Raw genomic sequence first — 12865 nt, forward strand, 5'->3', positions numbered from 1 at the left:
GGCCAATTTTTAATTTTTTTATTCCAAAGCCAGAACTTTTAAGTCAATTCTTATCCTCCCATCCCTCCACCGAGGTCCTCATTTTCCACAATAATCAATCACCAAGTTCTTTCGGTTTTAGCTACTAAACATTCTTTAATATGTCCTTTCCATGCTTGTTCTAGCCTCTGACCTAGTTCAAGAACTCCTCATCTCTTCCTTTAACTACTAAAATACCTCCTATTTCCCTCCCTGCCCCCAGTCCTTCTCCTTTTCAGTCTGTCCCCCAGAGAACAACTCAAATAATCTACCTAAAATGGAAGGCTGACTATGACTATGACTCCCCTACACATCACCCATTGGTTCAAGTCCAATCTCCTTGACACAGCATGACATTCCCTCCATGATATCTTTTTTATATAGTGTATTCTAGCAGGACTAAGCTACATCAAGTTCCTTGAACAAGGATACATTCACATGCTTCTGTGTTGGGCAGGCTGAATTAAGAGATCCTTTCCTCTCCTCACCTCTATCACTATGCCTGCCCCATCACATCTAAATTCCCCACACACACCCTTCCAAATTGGGCTGCAGAAAATAGGTCTTACTCACATTTGTTAATCCTAGAGCCTAGCATTTTTTTCCTTCATTCAATGAGCAATTAATCTAGTGCCTACTACTTCCCAGGGTTCTGGGAAAACAACGTTTCAGTCTTCATGGATCTGATATTCTAGTGAGGGGACTCCAGGACCTACATAACAGGCGCTCAAGATCTTGTACTCATAATAAAAAATTCTGAAAATCAAGCAAATGAAAGAGTCTTCTTAAACCACTGTCTAAGCACACTGTCTGGGACACTGCCGTGACTCACTTTTCCTTTAAACAACAAATATGGCGGTGACTAAGGCAACTTAAGTAACAGACTGAACTGCCCTCACCATGGATCCTGTGGTCTTTAGCAAATGATAATCCAATTAACTAGCAGGAAATATTTTCCCACATACATGGAGATATAACCTCACATTCAAATAATCCTCTGGAGCAGGAAGGGAATGAATAATAGCCCATTTAAGTGAACATTTTGAAAAGCTGTAGAAGATTAAAGATTTCTAAAGATACCTTAAGATATTATCACATTAGTAAGCTATTTCTCCCACTTAGAAACCCTATCCTGTTTATATTAGAAGAGGCAAATTGACATATTTCCTCTTTCCCTAATATGTACTTGGTAGGTAACTTCCTAAACAACTTTTATTCATGGGTGATACAATAAATGATTCACTATTTTCCACAAAAGGAATAACTGAGGAGAATAAGATTATTATAAGAAACACAAATCTTGAAATAACTGTGTTCTCCTCTTTGCTTCCCCCATTTAAGTTAGCTCTCTCCAATAAACATCTTTCTGGATTTCTAAATGTCTGGATTTTTGCCTTTGCTGATCAACTTCTTCATGAGTTTTCATGATTTTTCAGAACACAGTGTCCCTTTAGCCTCTCCAACCCCAAAGAGCTCTTCTACTTTTGAGGTGTGAATTTCAATTAGTTTCCTGAGCAACATCTCTATAAAGCTGTCTTGCAAGTGAATCAAACTAAACATGTTCGTTTTCCCAACCTGCAGCAAACCTGCTCCCTGACTGTGTAAGGGACACAGCTCAGGAAGGCACACCATACTTTATGCAGATGCTCAAGCCAAAAATCTGGTGCCATCCTTGATTCACTCCCTCTCTTCCTTATCCTCACATTCAGTTGAGCTCTATCTCATTGTTTCTTCTTCCTCAGTGTCTCCCAACTGTGCTGACTTTGCTACATGCTTACTGCCCTCTCCCTAACACAGGCGTTCATAACTTTTCACCTGGATGACTACTTGACAATTGGTCACTATGCATCTGTGATTCCCATATCTGTCTAGCAGATAGAAGTGAGCCTTTCGGAATATAAATCTGACCATGTTACTGTTCTAACTGACAATACTGAATGTCCTTCCACGGTCCAAAGAGCAGAGTTCAAATTCCTTAATGTGGCCTCTGGGCCCTCAATGACCTGACCCCTGTCTACCTCTCAAACATCATCTCTCACCATACTTCTCGCCAATAAGCCATACCCAAATGTGTAGGTTTCTTGATATCTCACACTTTTAAACCTCCATGCCTTTGTGCAGGCTGCTTCTTTGGCTCACAGAACACCCTTTCTTCTCTGGGAAAAGAATCTCTGAGCTAGGTTAGCTTTCCCCTCTCTGTTTTTCACACTCGTCATACTTTGTAACCACTAGCCCTACTCCTGTCTTCCCACTAGAATGTAAGTACTAGGAAGAGGAATCATGTCTGTTTTGTTCATTCCAGTATTCTCAGCACTGAGCACAATGTAGTCAGAGTAAATACTTGTTAACTAAATGTGTAGTGTGATTCTAACTGAAAATTCACCATTAAGAATTGAGAATGAACATAATTATTAGAAAACATGGGAAATTTTCTCCCAAATGGCACAACTGGTCACATTTGATCTCTGGTGGGTATCTGTAACATTCCAGAGTTTAAATCCTGAATGTTACGTCTGTAGTCAAATTTGCACTTACTCAGACCTATAATCAATCAGGCTGGTGTTTAGCTGCCCAAGTTGACATCCGGGCTGACTCATTTTAACTTCACTGTTTGAGGTTAGCTTCCTCAGCTGTTGTAGCACTGTAATTGTCAATCATTTGCCTTTTAGATCAGAGTTTAACTGACTTGGAGGAAGAAAACAACAGAAGACTTATTTTTTTCAATCTTTTAGCAGAAAACAATTAGTATACTTCCCCATAGATATCCATTTACAATTCTCTTAAATTACATACATGCTTCAGAAGAAAATAAAAACAGAGACTAGAACTCGAGGCCATACTCCTAAGTTTTTTGTTTTTTGTTTTCTTGAGACAGGATCTTACTCTGTTGCCCAGGTTTCCCAGGCTGGAGTACAGTGGTACAATCACAGCTCACTGCAGCCTCAACCTTCTGGGCTCAAGCCATACTCCCACCTGTCAGCCTCCTGAGTAGCTGGGTCTATAGGTGCACATCACCACACCCGGCTAATTTTTGTATGTTTTGTAGAGATGGGGTTTCATCATGTTACCCAGGCTGGTCTCAAACTCTTGGGCTCAAGTGACCCGCCTGCCTCAGTCTCCCAAAGTGCTGGGATTACAGGCATGAGCCATCGTGCCTGGCCTATATTCCTAAGTTTTTAACTTGTCCTCTGTAGATAAAATTTTAATACACAGTCTTTAAAAATAAAACCTGAGCTTTCCTCAAAGTTTCCTAAAAACTAAATAAAGCATTTTAACCTTTACTCCATTCAGTCAACAAATATTCCCCCAGGCACTTCAGCCTTGTGGTAAGTGCTGTGGGGGAATTATATTTTGATGTGTTTTATAATGTGCTTTGATTCTCTACTTCTTGTCACTCTGTGACCCTTCAGACAACAGCTGGCGATTCTACTCCTATGTGTCAGGAAAAGGTTCTTACAAAAGAACACAGGATAAAAATCCTGGGCCTTTAAGCTTCAAAAGCCCAAGCCCTGAAAGACTTGGGGCATAACATTTTTCAAAACCATGTAATCAGTTGGAACATTTTTTCCACCCCCAGATTAGGAAAAGAATCTATGTCAAAAGGAAAGGAGCAAATATGAGAAAAGGGGAGAGAAGAGGTGGAGGGGAAGAAGATGAGAAGGGAGAGGAGGAAAGGAGAGGACAGGGGAAAAGAGGAGGGGAGGGGAGAGCCAGAGGGAAGCAAATGCTGAGAAATTCATCATATGGGGGTCTGTTCTAGACCTTCTCACTTTCTATCCATCTAGAGAGAAAGTTGGAACCCCCAGGTAGGCTTGGGGGCCTAAGTAGATGGGAACCCATTCCACCTTTCCTAGTAGGGTTCATAAAAGCAATAAGACAGAGTGTTCCTGTGCTCGTCATTGTACCAGTTAAGAGTCAATGGGAAAAGCAGAAACAACCCTGAGCATGCAAAACTGAGGAGATTTAATTTTAATGGGGGAATGGCTACATAGGTGGTAGAGAAACTGAGAAGCCAAATGGGACAGTGACAAAATCTAGAACTTAGCAGCAGTAGGAAGCCACTACTGTCCCTATGCTGGAAGGACAATGGGAAGATATGATGTTATTGAAGCCCAGAGGCCGAGTTCATTCAGGGAAGCTGGAACCACAGCAGGCCTGTGGTTCAGAGGGGAGTAGAACACTAAGGAAATGCAGCTGATGATGATGATGCAAAGAAAGGTAGAGGAAAACCCTGGAATGTCCCTTCTACTGGCCCTGTAATCACTCACAAATGTCTCACAAGCACCAACCCTAACATGGAATCTAGTTGACTTGTGTGAGTCACCCTGTAGCAGAGCAAGGGGAGGGTGAGTCATGAGTTTGAGGGCAAACACATTCATGATGTGGGAGCAAGAAAATGTCTCCAGCAGGTGTCTAGGACTGTGGACCTAAGACAGCCTCACAGGATCTCCATGACCCAGGAAGACCCAGAGGAGCCCACAGCAAGGCAGACACGACAGGGAAACCTGAAGACTTGAAGGGGCCTTGGAGTTGGAACAAGGAAGAGACATCAGGGATCCACCTGGACGGGAAACTAAACACCAAACGGGCCCTCGTACATCTCAGTGAATTCCAGCTTGGACAGAAGACAACATTGAGAAGACCAGACACTGACCCTGCCATAATGAGTTGACTCCATGGTACTGCTCCCTACCCACAATCTCATATCACTCATGGACGATATGGAAGGGAAGAGGAGGTCATCTAGCAGAAAGGAGGCTGAATCCAAGTTCATTCATAGATAAAGAAAGGAAAGAACCTAGACCAATGAACAGATCTAGTCCTTCATTTAAAAGGCCCCACCGAATGTTGATGAAGGATAAACACATAACAGATGTCTGCAATGCAGTGAGAAACAGAAACGGTTCATGTTAAAGGATGCACTGGGGCTGGAGATGCAAACAGAGAAATTCCAGTGCTTGCCTGCAAGGTAGGGCTTCTCAGAGAAGGCCCTCATAGACAGTTGATATTTCAGGGATGAATAGGGATTTAGCAAGCAGATGGAGGAGGGATCCTTACCTCCCTATATCTTCCTATATCCCTCCTATATAGGAAGGATATAGGATATAAGATATTGTCTTCCTATATCCCTCCAAATGCATGATTTTCAAGAGAAGTCCATATATTCCTTGTATAACTATAGCCCATAGTTCTTTCAGAAACATGGCAAATCTCTCAGGGTTATCCTCCTTTTGATTAGTAAATGGGGCAGTCCCAGAGGGATAAGATGGATGTGGCCTGAGTCTCAACCCTGATGAATACAATCAGCAGCTTGCAGGAAATGAATTCCATATCCTTTTGTAGATTTGTTGAGGCCATTTCTAGAGTTTAGTCTTGAACTAAAGACTTAGATCTCAAGGCATTCGGGTAGTCTCATAAAATGTGCAATCCATAAGAAAAATATAGTTAAGCCATCTAACATATATTATCTCCATACTGACCAAACTTCTGTAATGAAACAAATCTCAAATTATCATGACATACTCTTATCTGTCATGACTTTCCCCAAAATACTGTATTTTGCTATTTTTTAAACACAGAAACATGACTGTTGATTCAAAGAAACTTTTCTATCACCCTTCTAGAAACAATATCCCTAAACTTAACTTTTATAATAGAATAACAAATAAAACATATTATTGTTCTCTCCATTATTTACAAAATAGCAAATAATTGTATTATAGAAAACAATAAAAGTCATTGTACTGTTTTGAATTTTTTTACCTCATTAGAGATGTCTGTTCCAGAGAGATCTATTGATACCAAGGAAAAGATGTTTACAATATATCCAATTCCTTGGGCAGTCAAATGTTCACAATTTCGTAAACTCAAGTAGTTTAAATTAGGGCAGCTAAAAGAAAGTAGCATGGATTAATTTTAGCTGTCAATCATATTGTCAGTAAGCAATTTCTTCATATAAAAACTATCTTGGGAAAACAAATGGTATTGAAGCAAAGATTTTCCTTTACTCAACATAAAAGTAAGACTAAAAGTAGAAAGGAATTTGACATTACAAAGTTGCATGAAAGGGCAGTAGATTATTATATGACTTTCTTTCTGTAATTTAGTTTCATATTACAATTTCTAATAAGGAAAAAATATGTCACATATCAAAAACTATCATGTAAGTACCATAGTGAATGACCACTAAAAGTGCAAGTTAAGAACCCTACTTATCCCTTACAAGTTTGCTACAGGAATTGTACAAGACCCCTGACAAGAGGGGAGTCAAGAATAAACTAAACAGCCAGAACACCCCTTGGGAAATGCTGGAGTAAAGATAAACTCCTGGAAAAGGGAGATTAGAGAAAATCTCCTTGAAAAAGTACAGGGAAGCCACCCATATCTAGATATTCATCATTTCAGGAACGACTCCCTCAGATGTAATTTAAATATAATAATATAATTTAAAAATTGGTCCAATCTATGACTTCAATGTCTTTCACATGGTTTCACTGAACATTTAACCAGCTTCTGGGCATCTCTGATGTTCCCCCAAATGTCATGAAATCTTTGCTTTTAGGTGTCTCATGTCTCCTATTATCAAATATACAATACTAATGATATGATGTAAAAGACTGTTTTATCATACCGCTCAGATAGTTTCATAACAGAGGCATCACTTAGCCGCACACAGTTGCTTAAATTTAGCTCTCTTATCTTTATGCTTGCAGGACCATCAAGAAATTGCTTTAGTCCCATATCACCAATTCTGTAGGAAAGAGTGAGAAAAATTTTACATGTGATTCTATATATAAACATATAGAATAGTATTAAAGTAATAGCTACCATACCCAATATATTTCTAAAATAGCAAGGTAATATCTATATACTGGTATTTTGTCAATATTTTAAAACCAAATTTGATTATATAGATTTTAATGTAATAAAATGTATTAATGAGAGGAATGGGAGAAGTATTAATTAAAATGTTATTTCTCTTCCTTTGTTCATAATTTTTAATAAGACAGATGGCCCTCAAGGTCTTTTTCTCTTGGGTTAAAAAGTGATCAAGTTAAGTAGTCCCTGATACCATTTCCTGCAAAAGAAAAAGATCAAAACTTAGGAGAGTGAGAACCAAGACTAAGAGTCAAACTACTGCCATGATTTTGGAGGAATTTTCACTAAATACAAGGTCAATTTGCTGGATAGGAAACCCAATATGAGCCCTTTGGCTTCTTTCCTTCTGAATCAGAGAAAACCTGATGCTGGAAGAAGACCTTGACCTCAGCCTTCCCAAACTATCCTAATCAGAAACTTCTGTGTGTCAGTGCCATAGCCCTACCATGTTGATCTTGCTTTATAAATGGCTGGATGTCTGTTTGGCCCATCAGTTCCCTGTCTTCCATTGGGATCTTCATTTCTAATTCCATTTGAGAACCACCAGATCCTTCTAAGAAGCATTTCAGCAAATAAAGCAGGACAGGAGTTTCCACCATTGCAATCCTAAGAGGCAGTTTCACAACAGCTCTACAGGTGGGCATACAGATGGGAAGAACACTGGGCGCAAAACATGCTGATTGCTGACATCCGTTTACACCCTCCGTTTGTTCAGATTTGCAAAGAACTGAGCAGTTAAGGAAAAAGATATCCTGTTTCAGCTGAATGAGCCATAGTAGGTGGATGCAATGCCTGCGTGCCCATCAACCTTCCACCTATAAGAGGGGGAGTGTGCCAGCACCTAGGAAAGCAGTTAAGGATGTGTGTGTGTGTGTGTGTGTGTGTGTGTGTGTGTGTGTGTGTGTGTAGAAATTCATATTATAGTCAAGAAAGGATTAAAAGTCAATGGAAAAGATTATTGAGGTAATGATCCAAATTAATTGGTTAATACAGTTAGGGCCAAACCTGGATATCAAAAGTATCCATGCTGTTTTTTTGTTTGTTTGTTTGTTTTTTAATACACAAGCTGGGGTTTCATCCCTAAAGATTCAGACTCAATAGCTCTGAAGTAGGGCTTGGGTATCTATAGTTTTTTTTGTATGTTTGTTTGTTTGTTTTTGAGACCAAGTCTCGCTCTGTCGCCCAGGCTGGAGTGCAGTGGCGCGATCTCAGCTCACTACAAGCTCTGCCTCCTGGGTTCACACCATTCTCCTGCCTCAGCCTCCCGAGTAGCTAGGACTACAGGCGACTGCCATCATGCCTGGCTAATTCTGTGTATTTTTAGTAGAGACGGGGTTTCACCATGTTAGCCAGGATGGTCTCGATCTCCTGACCTCGTGATCCGCCCACCTGGGCCTCCCAAAGTGCTGGGATTACAGGCGTGAGCCACCACGCCCGACGGGCATCTATAGTTTTATTCAGCTCCTCAGGTGATTCTGACACCTTAGGATTTTTACTTTTAAATTCTTTTAAATATGTATTTTTAATTTATCTTTTTGTTGCTGATTCCCATTGCTTTGTAGTGAGAGAATACCATTTGTTGATAAAAATAGTTTGAAAGTTGCTGGAACTTGCTTTTAAATTTTGTCCATGCATGATTTTTTAAAGGATTGATGTGTGTTTGAGAAAAACAAAAATTCTTTAACTACCCAACTTACTATTTTAGGTTTAACTCTTATATGTGCATATTAAAATCTTAAAACTCTGAAATTAAGCTTAATCTTTTTACCCTATATGTTATACTTTTTCATCCTCCCTCTGTTGTCATTTCTTCAGAATGATCTCCCAGCTCTATACTTCTCTCCTCGGTGAGTTCTAATCTGCTGATCAGCATTCCATTGTTTATTTCAATAACTATATTACATCATTTGTTTCTAAAAGTTAGGTTTTTTTTCCCAGATAAATCTAATTGTTTTATCATGTTTGGTTGTCTGCTCATATTTCTGATCCCATTTTTTATTTCTTCAAACATTTCATACATGTTTACTTAACAATCCATGTCTGACAATTCCTGTATCTGAATTACCTGAAGGTCAAATGTATTTTGCTGTTTCTGTGACTCTTTCTCATGGTGACTTATATCTTTGTGCATTTTGACAATCTTTGACTTTGAGCACCTATTTATTTGATCTTAATCTCTAGCCTGAGAAGCTTTGTGCTAACTTCTTCCAGGAGCTCAGGAACTACCTACCTGAGACCACTCTGCCCCCTTAAAGAGGTACAAACCCTGCAGAAGTCTCAGGTTCTGCCTCCCTACTTTGAGTCTTGCTCAGAGCTGATTCTCTCAAAGGCAATTGTTGTCATAAAATTTGTGCTCAGAGCTGCTCAACCTTTTATGTTTGCTGGCTATTCACTATTCATCTCAAGGAATTTGTTCATTGAGAGAGTAGAAAAGAATGAGGGGATTCAAGGCTACTGGATATTTCTCTTACTCTTTGTGACCTCAGCAGTATATTGAAAATATATTTAATCACGGATCTGAATATTTTTGGCAGAGCCCTTTGAAGTGTCTCGTCACCTCTACTTCTGGAGGCAGAAAACTTCCATTTAAGATTAATTAGGCAAGGCGCAGTGGCTCACGCCTGTAATCCCAGCACTTTGGGAGGCCGAGGCAGGTGGGTCACCTGAGGTCAGGAGTTCAAGACCAGCCTGGCCAACATGGTGAGACCCCATCTCTACAAAAATACAAAAATTAGCCAGGGATGATGGTGGGCGCCTGTCTACTTGGGAGGCTGGGGCAGGAGAATCATTTGAACCCAACAGGCAGAAGTTGCAGTGAGCCAAGATCGCACCACTGCACTCCAGCCTGGGTGACAGAGTGAGACTCCATCTCAAAAAAAAAAAAAAAAAAAGAATAATTAACCCGCAGAAGCCTGCACGAAATGCAAGAATGAAATTCAGTTTTATTTCACATATTCATACAGATAGAAATTAGTTGATACACACTTGTGTATGTAGTGTGTGTGCGTGTGTGTGGGTGGGTGTCTCACTGTTATTATTACTATGTAACAAATTGATCCAAACTTTGTGGCTTAAATGGCAAACATTTATTATCTCCCAGTTTCTGGACCTCAGGGATTTAGAAGTGAACTAGAGTGGTTCTAGCTCAGGGTCTCTCATGAGTGTGTAGTCAAGATGCCAGCTGGAGCTTCAGTCATCTGAAGGTTTGACTGGGGCTGTAGGGTCTGCTTCCAGGCTCACTCACATGGCTGTTGGCGGGAGGCTTTAATTCTTCACTGGCCCTTGGCTGGAGCCCTCATTTCCTAATCCAGGTTTTTCCCATTCCAAACCCTTATATCTCCTCCAGCTCCCAATGACCCATGCTGCCTCCCCATTTTAATAACAGACAACATAGGTTGAGATTCTGTGTAGTGGGCCAGTGCAGTGGCTCATGCCTATAATCCCAGCATTTTGGGAGGCCAAGGTGGAAGGATCACCTGAAGCCAGGACTTTGAGACCTGCCTGGGCAATATAGTGAGACCCCGACTCTAGAAAAATTTAAAAACTAGCTGGATATGATGGAGTGTGCCTTGTAGTTCTAGCTACTTGGGAGGCTGAGGCAGGAGGACCGCTTGAGCCCAGGAGTTCAAGGTTACAGTAACTGTGCAACTGTACTTCAGCCTGGGCAATAGAGCAAGACCTTGTCTCTAAAAAATAAAAATAAATAAATAAAAGATTCTGTGTAGCTTAGATTATTATGCTGACTTGTGCTTTCCCAAATATTAGCCAACTTCAATGTGGATCAAGTACTATTTTGTGGATCAAATGCTATTTTGTTATTATCTGGCCCTATAAGATTATAAGAATTCTACATAGGTAAGAGTCTGAGCTACCCACTGGGGAACAGATTTCAGCAGAAACCTCTTGATCCTTGGCCGGGTGCAGAGGCTCACACTTGTATTCCCAGCACTTTGGGAGGCTGAGGCAGGTGGATCACTTGAGGTCAGGAATTCAAGAACAGCCTGGCCAAAGTGGTAAAACCCTCTGTCTATTAAAAATACAAAAATTAGTCAGGTGGGGTGGCACACACCTGTAATCTCAGCTACTCAGGAGGCTGAGGCTGGAGAATCACTTGAGCACGGGAGGCAGAGGTTGCAGTGAGCTGAGATCGTGCCACTGCCCTCCAGCCTGGGCAACACAGCGAGACTCTGTCTCAAAAACAAAACAAAACAAAACAAAACAAAAAAACAGAATTTGCTCCTGAGAATACCAGGAGAGTAGTCCAATAGTGGCCCAGCTAAAGAAAGGATTTCAGTAAGAACCCACCCTCTGTCCATTTGTCAGAAATTCTTCACAGAGGAACAATCTAACCCGTACCCAAGAGGAAAACCTTCAATGAGATTGGTTCTTCATAAGCAAGTCAGAAAGTCCATGTGGGAAAAGATCATGTTAACTGAACTAGCTATGGAAACCCTCAATAGGAAAGGTAGCCTGTAAGTATTCCTGTGAGTTTCCTTAATTTTACAAGGGTCCATAATTCCTCGTATCCTGAGCTTCCCCTACACCCCATATGATCAACCTGGGTTGGGAGCCCCTCTTTCTTATAACCACAGAACTCTGCACTTACCTCTACTTTAACACATGAACTCTTGACTTTCATGTTTACCCCACGAACCATAAGTTCCTTAGGAGAGAACCTGGCACATACTAGATAATCAACGTTTCTTGAATATATTACTGAATGACTCATTACCTTACACAATTTGCCAAATTCAACACAGTCAGTTGCTTCAAAGGTGAAAGGGATCTGAGGCTGCTGTCTGTTATTCCCTTGCAGTCAGCCATATAAATGTGACTGAGATTTGGATAATTCTTGTCTATAAATTTGAAGGATGCATCAGTAACCCTTTTATTTCCTGTTTTTAAAAAACAGAAGAAAAGACAAGTATTGTATTTAGAATGCCACAAGAGTAAAAGTAAACAATAATGCTGAACCACATTTTTAATATAACAGACCTTCAAATCGGATCTTTCTGAGTTTACAAGCAGAAAGAGCTCTGAAAGTACAATCGGAGATATGCGGTGCACCAGTGAAAACCAGCGATGTAATACGAGAGCATTTTTCAACTAAAGCCTTCAGAAGAAAAAAATGATTAAATTAATCAAGTGTACAGAACAGGTTTAGCAAGGTAATGAAGTCATTTTTTCCTTCAATATATTAGAGACATACATGTTAACTGTTAATTTTCCTAATTTCAAAGAAAACTGGATTTTTCCATACATTTTAATACACCTACATTTGACTAATGTGGAGGAATCAGAATTAAATCATGTACTAAGAGTATGGGAAAATATGAGAAATGGACTACTGAAAAAAATTACTACATTTGGCAGCTTAGCATGGAGAACTAAACTCAAAGTTTGTGCTTAGGCTATAACATCACTAAAAAAATTCCTAACTGTGAAACAAGGTTTCTTAGGATATTTAAGGATTCACATGTTTTCAAGGGTATGTGCATGTGTGGAAACTTTTCAATGATTTTATTACTATTTTAAAATAACTAAAATGAAAAGTCCATTCATATTTTTCAGTAATTCAAGCCATTAGAACATATATCTATCTTATGGGACAGAAAAGTAAAGGTACTTCCCAACTACCTACTTTTACACAGTTGTCCGTCAGAGTTGGCATGTCATTAATGGTAAGATGCATAATTCCAGTGCAGCTGTTTGAAATGTACCTGAAGCCTTGGACTGAAATCTGAATTGTACAGAGTAGAAAATAATGGGAGAATGCATTAGCATGATAAAAATCCAAGGGAGTAATAACCAAAGATACACCATAATTTTGTTACTATGTTTTAAAATTAACCATAAACTATGGCAGACACAAGAGGGAAAGAATCTAGTCTTGATTTCTTTTTTTTATTTAATTTTTTTATCGAGGTAAAATTTATATAACATAAAATAAGCCATGTAAGCCAGATGC

The 12865-nt window shown here is 39.7% G+C and overlaps 1 protein-coding gene across 2 annotated transcripts in view; it reads right to left on the reverse strand.

The window, feature by feature from the left end:
* FBXL13 (F-box and leucine rich repeat protein 13) overlaps positions 1-12865 on the reverse strand; it is a 263877-nt gene that overhangs the window by 58126 nt on the left and 192886 nt on the right. For both annotated transcript variants that reach the window (XM_008963814.5, XM_008963808.7), the window contains exons 13-17: positions 12539-12637; positions 11893-12010; positions 11630-11792; positions 6650-6769; positions 5782-5908 (exon numbers count right to left, since the gene is read on the reverse strand). In XM_008963814.5, the coding sequence (XP_008962062.1) occupies positions 5782-5908; positions 6650-6769; positions 11630-11792; positions 11893-12010; positions 12539-12637 (627 nt within the window). The remainder of the gene's footprint in view (positions 1-5781; positions 5909-6649; positions 6770-11629; positions 11793-11892; positions 12011-12538; positions 12638-12865) is intronic.

Source organism: Pan paniscus, chromosome 6 (assembly GCF_029289425.2).
Source record: "Pan paniscus chromosome 6, NHGRI_mPanPan1-v2.0_pri, whole genome shotgun sequence".
In the NCBI taxonomy this organism is placed as follows: Eukaryota; Metazoa; Chordata; class Mammalia; order Primates; family Hominidae; genus Pan; species Pan paniscus.